The sequence below is a fragment of the Dryobates pubescens genome, chromosome 4, assembly GCF_014839835.1.
Source record: "Dryobates pubescens isolate bDryPub1 chromosome 4, bDryPub1.pri, whole genome shotgun sequence".
Taxonomy (NCBI): domain Eukaryota; kingdom Metazoa; phylum Chordata; class Aves; order Piciformes; family Picidae; genus Dryobates; species Dryobates pubescens.
In genome coordinates, this window is record NC_071615.1 from 28243638 (window position 1) to 28260158 (window position 16521).

The 16521-nt window shown below is 39.9% G+C and overlaps 1 protein-coding gene across 1 annotated transcript in view; it reads left to right on the forward strand.

Moving 5' to 3' along the window:
- Positions 1 to 16521, forward strand: part of CNTNAP2 (contactin associated protein 2) — a 1034004-nt gene that overhangs the window by 373807 nt on the left and 643676 nt on the right. Inside the window, exon 3 of the mRNA XM_054160987.1 lies at positions 14954 to 15147. Within this exon, the coding sequence (XP_054016962.1) occupies positions 14954 to 15147 (194 nt within the window). The remainder of the gene's footprint in view (positions 1 to 14953; positions 15148 to 16521) is intronic.

Here is a 16521-nt window from a genome sequence, read left to right on the forward strand (position 1 = left end):
ATGAAACTTAGCACTGCAGATCTGGTATGCTAGAGTGTACCACAGTATGTGCTGACTATCATTTAGTTTCTGTAACTTCAGCTGATGGCTGTAGGTCCAGGGGTGGTCACATGGCACAAGCTGCTGGTTTAGATCACTTTATGTGGTGTTTAGCAATGTGCATCCTTAGAGCATGAATTTGCCAGGCAGAATTGTGCAAAAGTGGCCACTAAACCAATTTCTGTTACTGTCCTTTAAAGGACTCTTATGATAAGAGCTAGAAATGTAATACTCTTGTTAAGATGTTGACTATGATCCAAACATACATTGTGCCAGGAGAGAGGTAGCAGAGAATTTCAAGTCTGTAAATAAAGATGGATAGAGACCCTACCCCTGAGGAATCCTGTGGCCAAAATACTTTCCCCATGTTCTTTTTGCCCATTTAGAATCAAGTATGAAACTTCTTTTACCTTGTCTTTGATGCAGAATAGTAAACTACAAACATCATACCTTCTACATTGCTGTGTGAGTTTGTAAATCCAGCACTTGGTCTTGCACATCACTGGGCTCATTCTCTGCTCCCACAACATGCTGACCTGCAAGCAAAATATTCATATTTTTTTTTACCTCATAGCAACATACTGGAAAAGGCAGTGGAAAGGTGGTGTGTCTGTTACAGGGCAAGCTTTATGTGCTCTTATTTGTGTGATGACAGCATTTGTCCAACCATAGTGAAAGACTGCTGGAGGAAGATGAGGGATGTGTTCAAAGCCAGGATAGATGAAGCCTTGAGCAACCTGGTCTAGTGGAAGGTGTCGTTTCTTGTGGTTGGTGAGGATGGAACTAGATGATCTTCAAGGTCACTTCCAACCCAAACCATTCTATGAATCTGTGAATTTAGTGGCAAGTTAATGTTTTACCCTCACATGTATGAAGTAGATGCTAGTGATGTATGCAATATGAAATGGGGGGGGGGGGGGGAGGGGGAGAGGAATGTAAAATAAGGAGGATAAATGTAAAATCAGTATTAAAGATAATGTCAATTAAATCTAATAATGAATTGTCTGTCAGAGAAGAAATATGCCCTGTTTTACCAAGTGTAGCAACATTCTCAGGAAAGGTTTGAGCATCCGCATATGGGAGGTTTGGGTGAACAGAGATTAAAGGAGGAGGAGAAAAGTGGTTAGGGAGTAAAATCCTTCTTTTATTTTCCTAATGATGTGAAATACTTTAATCTGTGTAAGACAATCAGATCATACAATCTTATTATCATAAAATGTTGTTTGGAAAAGACCTTTAAGGTCTTCGAATCAAACCATTCTCTCTTTCTACCAAGTCTGGTGCAGAATCATGTCCCTTACCACCACGTCTCTGCTTCTTTGAAACACCTCCAGGGATAGGGATTCCACCACATTCCTGGGAAGCCAGCTTCAATCTTTGAAAACACTTTAAGTGAAGATTTTTCTTCTAAAATCCAACCTAAACCTCCGCTGGTGCAACTTCAGGCCATTTCCTTTCATCCTATCACTTGTTGCTAGGGAGAAGACCAACACCCATCTGATTCCAACCTCCTTTCAGGGAGTTGCAGATACATTTGCAATTAATATATGTTGTGTGTGGGGTTTGGTGGTGGTGACTGGTTGGGGTTTTTTTGTTGTTTTATACTGGACTAATTGGTATGATAGACCTGCTTTAGAAAATCTATGGACATTCATTTCCTCCAGATGATGTTTTGCTGCTACTAAGAAGGAAACAGTGGTTATATAATAGTGGCAATTTAAAAAAAAAAAAAAAAAAAGTGAAAAAAAAAGAAAAGGTTGCAGTGGTCTGAGAAGCATTAATTAGCTCTTTCAAGTGGTTCTGATTTTTATGATGCTTAATTAACATTGCCAATTCAGAATCTAAGACTGTGGTGTAAGATTCCTCCAAACCCAGAATTAACGGCAGATATTTTTTTTCACCTCTTTCTTTCTTTTAGAACCCCCTGTATTTAAACCTATAGTCTAACATACAATTATCCTATCACACTTTCCATTCCCAAGCCATGTGGTTTTGCCTGTTTAAGAGACTTTTTTATAGCACAATAATCATAGGATTCCATTTTTTTTTTACAGAAGTAGTGATTTAGCTGGTAGTGGTCTGTACTTTAGAAGCCCTTTCTGCATACTTATTCCCTGGGTTTATGCCATAAGGAAAATCTTTTTGTCTTCAGTAGGGGTGGTATCCATGTGGCTAGAAGTAGATTAGGGCTAGCTAGAAGTGATTTTCTTCAGTACAGAAGTGAATCAGGAGACTATGGAAGTTAGGGAAAAGCTGTCACAGAGTTGCACAGATGTCCCTGGATGATTTCTCTTGAGGTGTAGTTTTGTTTCCTTCTCTGATTTTAGGAAATGGAGACTTTCTTGAAGGCTGTTAGGAAGATTTGTTTATTCCAGCATGCGGGGAAACATCATGATCTTTACTGAAGAGAAAGATGTGGTTGTAATATGGAGTAATATGGAGCAGCCAGCTCCATGGGGATAGAGCTTGGGTTGTGTGTGTACGGTGCAGTAGGAGAAATTACTGCCTTTAGCATAACAGACTTTTTCATGAAGTTTCTAAATAGTTGGGACAGTTGTCTATGTTTTACAGTGGCTTGCAGACAGGCAGACTAGGGATTACAAAGCTCTTTGTATTCTCACTTAGATCTTTGTTTGCCTGGGCAGTGCTTCCGCCAAGTGAGATGATTTCTGTCCTGAGGACTCCTTCTGTAGCTGATGCTGTTTCTTCATCTGCTCACTGCTATCCTGTACAGACAGAAATTATTTCTGTGTGATCTGCATTCTAGCTCATTGAAGTATTGGGGTAGTTCTTCTCCTTTTGGAGGAAGAGGAAGTATATTGAGTTGATCTGGACATGCAGAAGTTCTTCTCATCATACTCAGCAATCATGACTGACAGCACAGAAAAAAAATGCCTTTAGAACAAGCGTTTCAGTCTGGAGCCTGAGCAACTTAAACACAGATAATGGAAACTGCAGGGAGATTAATTTCAGCCCAGAAAGCTATGGCATCCTGAGTCTTAGAGGGCTTATGGGGGCAAGGGATGATTCAAGGCACCTAATGTTAAATCCTGCATGGAATCCCACACCAGGGCCTGGAAACTGTACCTTCCTACTCTAAAGATAGCATTTCAATACTCTTCTCCCTTCTGTAGGTTAAAATTTAAAGGACAAGGGTTGCAGTGTGCATTTGGGGGTTTTAATTTATTATAGTTTCATTTTTTAAATGCTCTGCTGCATGAACTTTGAGTTCTCATTAATTTATATTGAGTAAAAATCCTAGCAGCACTTCATTCCCTTGTTAGTGTAGAAAATGTATCAGATTAGTTAATCCCATGTGTAGAAATTAACATTTGATGCCACTGATAAGAGAACTGTGACTTTTATTAGTGTTGTAACTTCTAACTTTTTTTTGGCTGGCTTTTTTCCTTGGTACATTCTCACATGATAATAATGTTTTTGTATGCACTGCTTTGGCTTCAAATAGCAGCAAGTCTTAGGGAATAGTCAATATTTATTAGTAGTCTGCTCTAGGCTTCTTGCAAATCATTGCCCTAAAATGTTGGAAATTCTGCTGTGGTATAGTCCTGCCTTGAAATGAATGTATTATTTTGAAAATTGTAATAAAGAATAAAGTTGTCCCTCCCCTGTTGTTGCAATGCTGTGTATGATAGAAATGTTTTGCTATTAGCAAAACAGAAGGCATAATATCAGCTTTCATCATCAAAATGGATGCAGTACGGAGTGATTTTTTTAAAAGTAGAATGTGTTTTCATAATGGAGAATAACGATAAGGACCTGAGTACTGCTTGCAATAGGTGCTTGCATTAATGGAAAAAAAATAATTATCCCTTAGCTTTGTAAAAGCAGAAAAACCTCCAGAACAACAACAACCAAAAACCCCAACCCAACCAACCAACCAAAAATGCACAAAAAACTGCCCCAAAACACCCAACTCCCCTTGAAAAAAACAAAACCAAAAAAAACAACCCAAACCAACAAACACCCACCCACACAGAAAAAAACCCACTATAACTATATACTAGATTTCAAAATTCATCTTACATTTCAAAAGTCATCTTGTAATATTTCACAATTTTGTGTTCCTGCTTATTGAAGGAAAAACAGGAGAGGAAAGCAAGTTTAGTAAGATGGATTAAAGAGAGAGCAGTATCCATGCATGGCACTGATAATATCAGAGTTCCTGTTATACCACAAAGTCTATCTCACAGAAACATTTGAGGGGGTGGCTGATCAATGAGGTAGGCATCAGGGGCTGGATTTAGATGATCTTCAGAGGTCCCTTCCTGCCCCTACCACTCTGTGATTCCACAGGCAATAGTATCTCTACCCTGTTCTCTGGGCTGGGTCAGTGCTAGTGCATTGTTGGCACAAATCAGAGAATGGTACAGCTCCCTCTAGCTCTTAATTTTCTGGGAAATCTGCAAACACAAGAGGTTTTAAAGTATCCATAAATTTTCAGTAGAGCTGACTGATTTAATTTTCCCACCTCCCTCCATCATTTTGTTTCAGAGAAGAGAACCTAAATTTTTGTGGGGAAATTATCAAGACGCATAGGGATTTTATCACTCAAGAAGAAAGAAACAGGACAGGAGAAATATTTCAGACTGCTTTATTAGCAGTTCTTTGTTTTGAGAAATCACCACTGTTTGTAACTAGCTTCTGGGAAATCTTTGCAAAATAGGAATTCAGGTCTGAAATTTGGAGCAGATGGAAGAGAAATTTGTGTAGAGGTAAAAGCAAATTTAACCTGGATAGGAAACACTAGGGGAAAATATTCAACCTGAGCATACTCTCGAATGGATTTTTTTCATGCCAATCCCAAAAGAAGCAGCAACAAATAACCCCCTAAAAAACAAAACAGCAGAGAAACAAAAACATGGTAGAAATAGATGTAGAGTAACAGAGTGAGAAGAAAAGCGAGCAGTGTTCAGGTTCTGTAGCAGTCCAGGAACAGAGCCCAAGTGGATGCTTACAGACATCAGCAGCAGCAGGCAAAGGTTTGCTGTTTGCAGTCAAGGGAGATGGACTTCACAACTACTGTATTTAACTGCAGGAGCTGGACCAGGTTATTGCACTTACTGGTCTAAGAGTCTTTCAGTGCACATAACAGCTGGAGCAGGGAGTACATCAAGAGCAGGGCTTGTCCAGGGGGAAGTGAAGGGAGAAACATTTCTTTTAGACTAAGAGATCTGGAGCTAAGCAGCTTAGGTAGAAACAGGTAATGATTATAATGAAATAGCTGGATAGCTTTTCTTTCTAGCAGTGGAGTGCTGGTGTACACCAAAGCAGAATGACAGAAGCTGTTTGGTCAGGCATTGGAACAGGTTGCCTGGAGAAGTGGTGGAGTCATTGTCCCTGAAGGTGTTGAAGAATTGTGTGGGAATGGCACTTTGGAACGTGACTTAGTGGCTCTGGTGGTCTTAGGTTGATGGTTGGAATTGATGATTTTAAAGGTCTTTTCCAAACTAAATGATTCTGTGATTGTGAGATTCTATTTACTACAGGATCTCACACAGCAAGTCCCTGCCAAGACAGGAGCTTCAGGTATTATCTCCTCTCACTGAGGACTTGTCACAGAACAAGGTATCTAAGCCTGAATTATGGCATTTAATAATCTTTTTTTGTACAATCATTCAAGGGGAAAAAATATTAATCAAGATTGGTTAGAAGGACATCACGATGTACTGCAGAGAAGTTCAGCTCTGCCTTCCATCACTTTGTGGACTGCCCTGATGGGAACAGGACAATTTCAGTGGCTGAAGTGTTTAGGTATCTCATTGCTACTGAAATGTCATAGAGCGGGTGCAGGAATAACATCATTCATTTCCCTCTGTCATCTCTGTTAAGGAGGGATCACAGCACTTAAAATAAACTACCAGAAGTGTGATAATAAGCTTGTTTCTGGATCTCAAGGTGCTGTAAAAGCTATTAAATCACAGTCAGGAGAACTTTGCTAGACCAGATCTGAGTGTCACTGAAGTCTTGGATAAGAAGCTGCTAATTAGGTTGAGATTGCTCAGCAGAGATTGCTCTCCTTTAGCTATACTCTTGCTGGCTACCTTTCTCTCTAATATCAGGTGATAATAGAACAAGAGGAAATGGCCGGAAGTGGTGCCATGGGAGGTTTCTGTTGGATATTAGGAAAACTCTCTTTACTAGAAGAGTGGTCAGGCATTGGAACAGGCTGCCCAGGGAGGTCAGGGAGTCTCCTTCTCTGAAGACATTCAATACCTGCCTGGACACATTCCTGTGTGACCTGCTTTAGATAATCCTGCTCCAGCAGGGGGTTTGGTCTCAATGGTCTTTTGAGGTCACTTCCAACCCCTGACATTCTGTGATCCTGTGTTTCTGTGCTGGAGTCACCATCCCTGAAGGTGTTCAAGAAACGTGTTGACATGGCACTTCATGATGTGGTTTAATGGAAATGATGGTGTTAGGTCAATGGTGGACTCAATGATCTTAGAGGTGTTTTTTTTTTCACAAAAATGATTCTACAGTTCCAATTGTTGGCAGGGATATGACCTGAATGGTTAGTAAAAGCCCAATACTGCAGTGCCTAAAAATGCAAGGAAAAGTTTGTTTCCTGATGCTCGAGAAGACAGTGTGAGGAAGGGGAGATCTCCCTGCAGCCTTCCTTGTCATCTGTATGCCACTGTGGTTATTTGTATGCAAGGGATTTGTATGCAGCATACAGTGATCCATTTCCTTGCCTCAACTTTCTGTCTAGGAAACAAGAAAACACCTCTTGGAGAAGAAGCTGCTTGAGGCCTGGAGTGCAGCTGATGCACAGAGAATATTTAAATCTTGTCCAAGTTTGGTTGAAGATTCCATTAGGATGCAGTTGTGAACGAGCTGGTTTTTTGCATATGTAATTAGAAAGCAGAACAGATGGGAAAGGCACAGTTTAAAGTGATGTGTTCATTAAAATAACCAAAGCTGCAAAGTGTTTGTTCCCCAACAGTGGATTCAGGATATGAGGTTCCTCAGGCTCATCATTATGTTGGTTTGGTGTTTTTTTTTCCCCATCTTGAGTACAACTGTGAATGGCAATGATGGAATCTTTTTGCATCATGTTTTATTGTTAGATCTCAGCACAATCCTTGGGGCAGATTGATCGTTCCTTCCCTCATATGTGGTTTGCGTTAAGATATCCTATGCAGCAGTGGGTATTAAGAAGCAGACACTACATCAAGGGACTTATTTTAATTGCATTTACTGTAAGAGAGATCTATTGGGATTTAAAAAAATAATACAGTGATTTTAATGCTCTTTTAAAAAAGATCTGTGTGGACTCTATCCTGATAACTGCTGTTATCCCTTGGGTTATTTCTACTCTTTCAGACTTTAAATTAAAATGAAATAACTTAAAGAACTATAATTAGAGTTCCCCCTTCTCTATTTTTTAGCAGAGAGGAAGTCTTCTAAAATTTGTCTACTGGTGTTCAAAAAATATATACTGAAGTAAGTAAAAGCTAATTCTTACTCCCCCACTCCTCCTCTCCCCCCACCACCCCAAAAATTAAAAAAAAAGAAAGGAAAATGGAAAAGAAAAACCACAGTATTACATAGTTTAGAGGAACCAAGAGAAGACACTGGTTATGTGGCACTAGAAATCAGGGCAAACATTGCCAGTGACTAGTGCTGGACATGGATTAGGCTGGTGTGCTGCTTCAGTCTGTCAGAAGGCAAGGTTAATGCTGATAATGATCTCTTTGTATCGCGGAATCCCAGCACCACGGGGGTTGGAAGGTACCTCTGCAGACCCCTGGTCCAACCCCTGTGCTAAAGCAGGGCGACCCACAGGTTGCACAGGATCACAATGTTTGGGTGGGTTTGGAATCTCTTCAGAAAGGGAAACTTCACAACCGCTCTGGACAGCCTGCTCCAGGACTCCAGCACCCTCAAAAGTAAAGTTGTTTTTCCTTAAGTTCAAGTGAAACCTCCTGGGTTCCAGTCTATGCCATTGCCCCTTGTCCTGTCAGTAGGCACCACTAAAAATGTCTGGCCCCTGTGTTAGCTGTGGGGTTGGACTAGAACTCCAGAGATCCTTTCCAATCCTTACAATTCTGTGATTCTTGACCTCCACTCTGTCAGGCTGCTCTTCTCCAGACTAAACAGCCCCAGGTCTTTCAGCCTCTCCTTGTCACAGTGATGTTCCAGTCCCTTCATCATCTTCGTAGCCTTTGTTGGATTTTCTCCAGTAGTTCCCTGACTCTCTTGAACTGGGGAGCCCAAAAGTGGACACAATACTCTGTGTGACCTTACTAGTGCTGAGTAGAGCAGGAGGAGAACCAAGACTCCCAGGTCCTCTGCACAGTTACTTTTAAGGAGGTCAAGCTCTAACTTGTACTGGTACAGGGGGTTATTCCTCCCCAGGTGCAGGACTCGACACTTCCCATTGAGTTCATGAGTTTCCTCTCTGTCCATCTCTCCAGCCTGTCCAGGTCTTGCTGAATGGCAGCACAGCCATGCTCCAGTATCCTCCTGTAGACTTACAACTTTCAGCTGCTATGATGGAAGGCAAATTTGGAGATTGAGTATTGGATCTTTCCTATCTTCTGTGACCCCTGCAAAATAAATGCTACCAGAAACTTTTTCTAGGGAACCTTTTGCTCCTCTGGAGAGCTGCTATTGGAATGTATGGGGAGTTAGGGCAAACGTGGGGTCAGTTTGACAGGTTTTAGTAAATATTGTCTCAGTTTGGATTTCTTCTTCCCTGGAGAATAAGAAAGATGTAATTTCTGTTCTCTTTTTTCCTTTGTGATATCTAACTTAAAAAAAAAATAAGTAGGCATAATTTTAAACAGAGGATAGCTATATTCATGCTGCTATTTTCTCAGTGTTCACTGTGTTCTAGATATCAACCTTTGCTTTTTCTGAAGCAGAATGTTGATTACTTGCCCACCATCAGCCTCATGCATGGGCTTGTCTGCAATTCCACCACTGTTGTTATGTGCTAGAAGTAAGAACTCTTCAGACATGCAAAAGCAAATCCCTACATTGAAGGCAGGGACTGCATCACAGATCCAAGTTTAGCTCAAGCAGCAGACAAAGACAAGAAATACAACAGTGTTTATGATAAGAAAATAAAGCATTTTTATCCATGCCAATATCAGGAAAAGATTGCTTTAATTAGAGATGCAGCCTCGTATGAGAATTGGACTCTCCTTGTTAGAGGGTCCTACCTAATGCAGGGTAAAAGTGACCCTTGCTTGAAGCAACTTGAAGTGCAAAGTGTTCAATCACCCAAGATGTATCAGAGAGTCATAGAAATCACTGAGTTAGAAGGGACCCTCAAAGGTGATCTAAGTCCAAGCCACCTGCAGTAAGCAGGGACATCCCCAACTAGATCAGGTAACTCAGAGCTTGATCCAGCTCGACCTTGAATATTTCCAGAGGTGAGGCCTCCACCATCTCTCAGGCAACCTTTTCCAGTGTTCCACCACCATCATAGTAAAGAGCTTCTTCATAATGGCCAATCTAAATCTGCCCTTTTCTACTTTAAAACCACTATCCCTTGTCCTAGTGCTACCAGCCCTTGGAAGCAGTCCCTCCCCAACCTTCCTGTAGCCCCCTTCAGGTACTGGAAGGCTCTCATAAGGTCTCTCTAGAGCCTTCTCTTCTCCAGACAGAACAACCCCAATTCTTAGCCTGTCTTCACAGGAGAGGTGCTCCAGCCATCTGATCATCTTTGTGGCCATCTTCTGGACCCTCTCTGTCAGGTCCCTTTCCTTCTTGTGTTGAAGGCACCAGAGCTGAGCCAGGTGAGGAAGTATGTGCATAACTGTATGACTAGAGCCCCTCAATGCTACAATGCTGTTTATTCTGTCTAAATATCTTACTGTCTGCACAGAGACGTTCTTTATCTACAGTGATAAATTGGACAAAAAGAGGAAGACAAACCAAAAGTGGAAACTGCCATTGATGTTCTACTTGAACATCCTGGTGACTAGCAATGTAGGTAGATTTATGCAGTTTAGAAGTTTGGGGGGTTTATATTGTTTTCTAGGGTACTGTAGGAAATGGCTGCCCATATTTTCTCTGAAGTGCAGTGAGTGAATGATCTCAATATTTCAAAGTTTTCCTTTTTGTCTTGACTTACCTTTTATGTAGAAGAATGACTAGCAGTGTTTTGGAGAACAGCAAAGTATCAAACATTATTGATTTCATGCTGTTGCAGTGACCTGGAAAACATTATTTCTCAGGGAAAGATTGTGGTTTTCTCATACCAATAAGGAAATACAAATTCTAAGAGTGTTCCAGATTATTATTAGGTAATCACTAAAAAAGGCATATTTTTGGTTTCTTTGCTGCTAGGCTATAGACATTTTCCATGATTAGGTGTAGTAATCCTTTAAATTGTAACTGCCACAAATCCTAAATCTTCTATCTGTAGCTTTTCATAGTTTGCTTTCTAATGAAAAGTCTAAGGATCCCTTCCTTCTTTTATTCATGTCACTGAAACCTTTTATCACTGATCTGAAAAGAATAGAAAACTAGACTTACTGTGGTGCTGGTATTTGTGTGTGTGTCTGTGATTTGAAGCAGGGAATCATGGCCAAGTGTGACTAAAACAAGAATGGATTCCTCCAGTGCAGATTAATCTTTCCTGTTTCAGTCATGAATGGAGATTAAAGTGCCACATCTTCTAAGGAACAAAGCTTTCTGACTGGAATGGAACAGGCATTTTCAAAAGTCATTAATGTGTCCCTTCTTATGGATCTGTAAGCTTAATAGTATATGATAGTTCAGATCAAAATCTGAAGTCTGTGAGCCTACCCTGGCTTCGCTGCTTACTGGTAATTTCCTGGGAGGAATAATAAGAAAGCAAAGCTAACTCATCACATAGGCTCTCTTCATTTGCACAGAATGGGAGTTGTCTCACTCAGCTTTGAACAGGGAGTTGGAATGTATTAGTGATTAATTAAAGGAAAGAAATTGTATGGGAATGTTGGGAAAAGTAGACCCACATTGGCTTGAATTCTTTGCACTCCTAGAAATACATGAAGGGCCATCTTTTGCATGTGTCATCTAGAGACAGGTCATGTTTTTCATATGATTCTCAGTTCCATGGGATGAACATGTAGAATAAAATCCAATAAACCCATGAAAGCCATTGGAGTTTTCAAAATAAAAAAAAAAAAAAAGTCTTTGAACTTCCTAGTCATCAGCATGCTAATATTTTTTGTTAGTGATTGACTTTATGTGGTGAGAAAACAGTAAAGGATTCAACTCTTGTAAGTTCTAATCTTTCTGAGCAGAGTTTTATGTGTCTTCTGCACCCCTGTGAGTGTGCTTTTCAGCTATAATCTCATTGCACCTTGTTTGGTCAGTCTACATCAGACTGTCCTGGCATGAGTTAGATCAGCGCTGATTCTGCTCAGTGCTGTGCCTTCCCAGCTCAGTCTCTACTCAGTGAGGCACTTTCTGCAGCTCAGGGCAGGCTTGCACAGGCAGTGGCTGCTGCTGACAGTGACAACGCTGATAGGGAGAGTTAGCACCAAGGGTTGGGGTGCAGACCAAGTGCTGTCCCTCAGCACCACATCTCTACATCTTTCAAACACCACCTCCCTGGGCAACCTGTTCCAGTCTTTGAGAACCTTCTCAGTCAGATAGTTTCTTCTAATATCCAACCTAAACCTCCCCTGGTGCAACTTGAGGCTGTTTTATCTCATCCTATCAGTTGTTACTATGGAGAAGAAAACCCCATGCTGACATGCACATTTCTGGGGAAGTACCCACTTAGAGTACATGGAAATAAAATCCTACTTTTGATTCTTCAAAACTCAGGCAGGGCCTTTGCAAAGCTCTCACAGAGGGGATTTTGTTATCAAATGCACATTTTTTAAAAATTATTTTTTAAGAGCATGCATCTCAAAAACCTGAAGGACCTTTATCAATCCTTGAATCAACAGAGGTTACACATATCACAATCAAACTGAACACATTAATGAACTCCACCATATTACACAGCTTGATGAATCTTGAAGGGAACTTTCAATTGATCCCCACAGGCTGCTTCTGGTCACGGGCTGATGTCTACCCAGCTGGTCATTGTTCCCTTCCCACGCTGGTCTGCTGAGCAGAGCATTGAGCTGTAATAGAATATGTATTTCCTTCATCCTTTTGACTAGTGTATGACTTGCTTGCAGAAGTCAGAAAGAAAATATGTAACTGAAATAGAGCATCAGGTCATGAAAGGAAGGGGATAATATTATTTAGTGCCATCTTCAATCTCGACTAAAAGTCCTAACTCTGTCTTAGTAAACATGGTTATAAAGCAGGCCATCTATCAATATATGTGTGTTTCCATGTAATGTTATAATGTTAACTTTTCTCAGGCATGATGTGAAGAATGTTTTTTTGCTTCTTCTTACATTATGCTGTTCAGGAGGAGACTTGATGGGGTGCTTGGTGCTATGGTTTAGTTGTTTAGGTGGTGTTGGATTGGTTGATGGGTTGGACGCGATGATCTTGAAGGTCTCTTCCAACCTGGTCTATTCTATTCTATTCTATTCTATTCTATTCTATTCTATTCTATTCTATTCTATTCTATTCTATTCTATTCTATTCTATTCTATTCTATTCTATTCTATTCTACTCTACTCTATTCTATTCTATTCTAAAAACATGGGAAAATGAATGTTAGCACTCAGTTTCCCCAAACTTTTCAATGGATTTGTAGTCGAAGACTTTCTGAAACTTAGTTGCAATTTACAATGAAGATGATAGAATCATTGAATTGTTTCAGTTGGAAAAGACCTCTAATGATCATCAAATATAACCTTCAGCCTAAGACCACCATGGCCATTAAACTGTGTCCCAAAATGCCATGTCTAGAGGTTTTTTGAAAACTTCCACAAATGATGACTTTATACTACCTACCTGGGCAACCTATTGCAATGCCTGACCAGAAGATGTTTATTAGTTAAGGAAGTATCACTAATATTAGCATGCTAAAATAAATTTATATCATATTATAATTGAAAGTCTTTTTTTTACATGTAAAAAAATCCTATTTTAATGTACATTTCCTGCAGAAGTAATGCCCATAACAACATCTATTTTAGTCTTCTTGCCGCTATATTATGTCATCCTTTTGCAAAAAACACAATTGCCGAAGGAGATTTTATGGATGGATTTATCAGCATTGTCTTTCATAGTAACGTTTGAATGCTCACATTTGAACCTTACCTTTCCTGGAGCCACCAAAAGGGTCCTTTTACAAAGGTGGCTTCTTTGTATGCCATCAGTCTCAGATAATGCCAGCTGGACAGGGATTTAAAGATGTAAGGTTGTGCTCAGTCTGTAGAGCTAACTATTCTGAACTCCTTCCATAGCAGTCATGAAGAAGCTGTATCCTATTTTTAACTACTCCGTTACCACCCTCTGTGAAAACAAAGCAAGTCTGAATTTGGGAATATGTGGAAATACTTTTGCCTGCAAGACCTTTGCTTTATTTGTTTTTTAACAGCATTTAACTCTTCCCTGCACCTGAATTACCCACTTGATATTGCTGGGTACAGGGACAAAGCATCTGTTGTACATTTTAAACATCTTCACAAATCAGACGTCACTGGTGCAGTACTGCACTTCAAATTATAATGAGAGGCAACCACTTATGGCATCAGATGATCCCACTGATATCAGAACAGTGATATATGTGTCCTAGGACCTGCAAATGTTAACAGCTGCACGAGTCTGGAATTGTCCAAGCCTAAGCCAATGCTGCCGCCTATTGATGGGCATATAGAAACCATAGCATCAGCAAAGAGGTTTTTGTTTGGCAAACAGGCTGGCTTTGTGACATCAGTTGAAATCTGTAAATAAAATTAAAAGCAACAAAAATTGGGTGATTTCATGGTATGCCAGGCCATTTATTTCATTCAGACATAAAAGGGAAAAAAACAACCCCCAAAACAAAAACACCCAACCATGTTGTAATCACTTTAAGTCTGTAAAGGTTTTGTTTTCTGCATCTTAATGTCTGTTGTGAATATGAAGACATCTGTTTGTCATTTTTTCTCTGTATTGATACATTTATTCTTTATAATGTTTCTTGTGATTTCCTAATGCTTATCATTATGATAAATGCATCATTACAATATCTAGCATAGAAATTTTATCCTTCTCTGTAGTATCCCACCATAATTCTCTTCTTAATATTTTTTATGTCAGAATACTAAGAATTTGCATTGGTGTCTTAATACAACGCTTATCTATGCATCAGTGGCCTTCTTTCCTTAGAACAGTTCCATGTAGTTAGTGGCTGAGAATAATAATATGACTACCAAGTTAATTCATAGACCCATAAAGAGCAATAACACTTGTGTGAGACAGCTGGCAGTGTCATCTGTGACAGCTTGTAGCAGATCAAAACTGAATCCAGCCCTGTGGTACCTTCTCACTTCTCAGTTCCTCTGGTAGATTTTTGAGTGAAATGGGGAAATGCAGAAACCTTGCTCTTATTTCCTCTCATTTCACCTCTGCCATCTCTTTAAAGAAAAATGCTATTGAGAAGGCACTTGGAATCCAAAGTTTGTTGTTGATTTGTGCCAATGTACTCAAACAAAGGATTTTGTGGCAAATTGGTCAACCTTTGAACAATTATGATTTGGAAAAAAACTAATAAACTGTAATTAAGGCATTATAAAAGCATCGAATAAATAGCAGGCAGCCCATTAAATCTTTATAATTATATCATAAAATGATTGAGGCAACAGGTTTAACGCCTGTGCTACAGATGCCTTTTAAAAAAGAATCACAGTCGTATTTCTCTTGCATGTAGTCAAGGTTTTTTGGTATTAAACTCCTCTCAGCTGGGCTGCCTTCCATTAATCAACACCTTCACATGTGTTTGTTTTAAAGCCAGTGGTTGTGGCCTGAATTGCTCGCTTCTGTTCCAAAACAGGTGCAGGAGGTTGGTCTCCATCAGACAGTGATCACTACCAGTGGCTGCAGGTGGATTTTGGAAGCAGGAAGCAGATCAGTGCGATTGCAACTCAAGGCAGGTACAGCAGTTCTGACTGGGTCACCCAGTATCGAATGCTCTACAGTGACACAGGGAGAAACTGGAAACCGTACCACCAAGATGGAAATATCTGGGTAAGTTATTGGGGTAAAATGGAAGCGTTGTGCACTTACAGCGTTGATTCACTGTGTTCTTTGGAGACCCACAACTTGTACAACTCTTCAGTGTTGGTTTTGCAAGGACAGGGAAGAACTTAGCTTGAAATGATTCAAGTTGCAGCCGCTGTTGGGAGGACTATCTCTGGGTAATGATCATTCCATTTGGGATGATGGTAATGATGAGAACATAATGGTGGTTTTGGTTGTTGGAATTTGTCACTGAGTCTCTTAGACTTTGACTTTCCTTTTCCTTCCTTTTGACTGGTTTCATGGAGTGAATATGAGACACACAAGTAGTGTTGGAAATTCTGCTATTAACCGTAACAGTTTGGAATGAATTATTCTTTGTGTGCTGGGGAGCAGTTTGATCATATATGTTTTGTTTTCAGTAGAGGTGATACAGGGATATTTATGCTGTAATAATTTTAGGGGGAGGGGGGAAGCATATAATTTTGGGTTTGGTTCTTTTATGCTGTTCATGGCGAAGCTGATAATTTCAGTCTTGCTGAAAACGGCAGCCTTCCATTTTGCTGACAAAAAATGATAGCCCTTACTCAACGTGCCTATCGTCAGAGTAGATCTTTCACACATTTATTCTTTTCCAGAAGTATGTTTTGAAAACAGCAAACTGCTTTCATTCCTTCTGAAACCGAGTTAAATTGATTAGCCATTATGCCTCATGAGGAAAAAGTTGTCAAAGCAGGCAGGATTCAACCTTGTGGTATTTTAGATTCACGTCTTTGCCAGGTGCTTCTTTTATTAAGGCCTGTTATTAAAAATGAATGTCAAATATAGAGCATAAGGTGAATGGTTTTATCTGTATAAGAGAAACTCACATAATATGTGGAGTGCATAAAGGCAGTCATTTTTTATTGTGGTATTGATTTATTGAGAAAGCCTTCTCTGTGTGCCAGGTAGGATTCTGAGAGAGAGAGAAACTACAGCTGAGACGACAGAGAGAAGAAAAAAACACTAGGTGGTACTTCTTCAACTACCTGTATTGAAACCACAAAGAATTTGTCTCAGGGGAATGGGAGAAGGCTATGCAGCTGCCTGAGAGAACAATATATAAAGCAGGACATTTTGGCTGATGAAAAATGTGGCTTTAATACCTTGAAAGGAAAATCTTTTGGTAATACATGATTTGGTAGACTTACTCACAGCTGTGGCTGTTTGTTTCCAGCATGGCACACCTTTCTGGGAGCTTTGTAGAAAGTCTTTGTTCTTCTGTCACCTCTTAACACAGAAATACTGAAAGCTTCTTCATGAAAAAAAAAAAAAAAACCACTTCCTTTTTCCTCCTTATTAGAAATTACACATATTTGGTGAATTGATGGTGTTGGTCTGTTA